This window comes from Nyctereutes procyonoides, unplaced genomic scaffold, assembly GCF_905146905.1.
Source record: "Nyctereutes procyonoides isolate TBG_1078 unplaced genomic scaffold, NYPRO_anot_genome, whole genome shotgun sequence".
NCBI classification, from domain to species: Eukaryota; Metazoa; Chordata; class Mammalia; order Carnivora; family Canidae; genus Nyctereutes; species Nyctereutes procyonoides.
In genome coordinates this window covers 53,305,826-53,308,130 of record NW_026575131.1, presented here as the reverse complement: position 1 = coordinate 53,308,130, position 2,305 = coordinate 53,305,826, and the positions used below count along the sequence as shown (strand labels likewise).

The window sequence follows — 2,305 nt, the reverse complement described above, 5'->3', positions numbered from 1 at the left end:
GAGACAGTCTCCCCCTCTGATTTCTGTAATATGACACCTTTATTCAACCAATTATTTGTTCACAATGATTACAATGATTTTGATTGATTACAATGTTTACTGAATAAATTGTTTATGGATAAAATGAATTGTTTATTGAATAATTCCAATGTGTCCTATGCTGTGAGATAGACAAGTTTCATTCAGGGAGAAGGCAGGGAGCCTGCTACCAAGGCTTCTTCCTTATCACATGAAATCCAATCTCTTACCCACAAAACCACCACTCTTTCACACCTTTGTCTCTCAAAAGGGTTTAATGCAGTACAAGTTTGATATAACAAAGCACAGTGCTTTAGAGCAAGAAACAGGATTGACATCACAACAGGAAGTGAAACTGGGGGCTGTGAAGCACCCCTCAAGGGCCACCTCATTCGATCCTTCCACACAACCTTTTCCTCTTTTTCCTCTAGTTGTCAGAATGTCCCTCTTGGCTTCTGGCTCTCTCCACCTCCCTGGCGAGCCTGTCTTCTCTCAAGGCTTCAGCCAATCTCTTTCTTGCATCTTTCACTCTCCACGTCTGTCTCCGGATATCTCCAGGTGTTACTACTGGCTCTCTGCAGATGGATGGAAGGAGACAGAGATCCACTCCTGGGATCATCCCCACCCGAGCTGAAGATGGTACCATGCTGGGCTCAGAGCTGCTAAGTGGAGACCCCGCAGCCGCGTTACCCAGTGAAATTATTTGTGCGATATTTATGAAGTCCAAAGTACTTAAAGTTTCTCCTTCACTGCTGCAGGCCTGGAGTCCCTGCAGCCTCCTGTATGCACAGATTTGCTGGGGCTTCTCCAAAGTCCTTTCCCTTTCATTGTACCTGACCTCATTGTCAGGATGAGAAGTTATCCTTGTGACTGGCCTCTTTAAAATGCAACTGGTCAGCCTTACAGGAAGTGCAACTCTTTCATGACATCTCCTCTTGGTCTTGGCTAAATGGACTTGTCTTTTCTTCTCTGAGGTCTGAGGCATCATGTTTCTTTTGAGTTTGCCCTTTGAAAACAAAATGAAATGTGTTATTTGAGTAAAATTGGGGATGAGGACCTCCAGCCACAAAGAATGTTCTCAACGTATTTGGATCTTTCAACCTCTCTCCATGGACAAATGTATCTTGATTGTGATTGCATCACAATCTTCCAGAGCGTTGTTAAAACCGAGATTCCTGGACCTCAAGCCCAGTAGGTATGGGGTGGGGCCAAGAACCTACATTTCGAAGGGTTCCCAGGCGATGCTGCTGGTGTAGGCACCACACACTGAGAACTAGTTCCTGGGATGCCATCAAGCAGATATAAGTCAAGGACAGAAAGCTTGAGGTCATTACCCAGTGCCAACTCTGGACCCTTTGCCCTCACCATCTTCCCTGAAGGATGTTTCCCTCTACCCACCCTAGTCAATGTCAACCACACACATGCTGCTACCCCCTGGCCCACCATCATTTGGACACATAATCACAGGTTTCTTTGTATCCCAAGACTTCAAAGTTTTAGTATCTCTCTACTATGCTTTAGGACACACTACCCTTGGTTATCCTAGCTCTCATACCTCATCTTCAGTGAGATCATGTCCCTCCCAACCCTGAGACACTCACTCTCTTTCACTTGCACACCCAAATCCCATCATACCTCCTGTTCATAGATAAATAACTCAGAAACACCATATTCTCATCACACAGTTCCATTTTTTGCACAAAGACCTCCATTGTAAACCATTTTCCAAGGTTCTGATCCAGAAAATTCTCCCTAATAATTTTCCTTCTCTTCTCTGTTAACATCAGCTTCTCTTTCTGACTTAAGAATTAGTGTTTCTTAGAAGTCAATCCTGCTCTTACATTTATTCTACATCCACACCCCTGTCTAGGCCATCCATCCATTTCCCTGGCTTTCAAATACCATTAGCACATCGAACTAGAAATGCCCATAGAATCTGCACAGATCTGACTCCAACTCAATACCATCCTCCCATTCACCTCTTCAGTGATAATACTGATGACTCCACTCACAGTGCCCAGATCCCAAGTTAAACTAACTAACTCCCCAAATAATTCACCACTATCTCAGTGTCCCCCAACATGCTTGCTAGCACTAATGTCCTGCCTAAACCCGAGTGTCATTCGGGCCACTCTGGCACCTCACATTCATAACAATGAGCCATCATCCATCCACCCTCCTGAATCCATCTAACAAACTCAACACTCAAAGAAAAACAAAAAATCCAGTCAAGAAATTGGCAGAAGACATAGACATCTCTCCAAAGACAAATGGCCAACAGACACAT

General features: G+C 44.3%; 1 protein-coding gene across 1 annotated transcript; it reads right to left on the bottom strand.

The window, feature by feature from the left end:
* Nucleotides 1–445: 445 nt before the first annotated feature.
* On the bottom strand, nt 446–1,310 carry LOC129522232 (methyl-CpG-binding domain protein 3-like 2B). Its single transcript, XM_055344359.1, has 2 exons — nt 1,239–1,310; nt 446–1,024 (listed from the first exon to the last, which is right to left on the bottom strand). Exons 1-2 carry the CDS (start codon nt 1,308–1,310, stop codon nt 446–448), a joined length of 651 nt encoding a protein of 216 aa, XP_055200334.1.
* Nucleotides 1,311–2,305: the final 995 nt, after the last annotated feature.

What these genes read in the sequence shown, in the direction of transcription:
- LOC129522232 (XM_055344359.1), bottom strand. Translation starts at nt 1,310, where the DNA reads ATGGCATCCCAGGAACTAGTTCTCAGTGTGTGGTGCCTACACCAGCAG. An exon ending in GCCTGGGAACCCTTCGAAAT is followed by an intron (nt 1,025 to 1,238) that starts GTAGGTTCTTGG and finishes TTGTTTTCAAAG; the next exon opens with GGCAAACTCAAAAGAAACAT.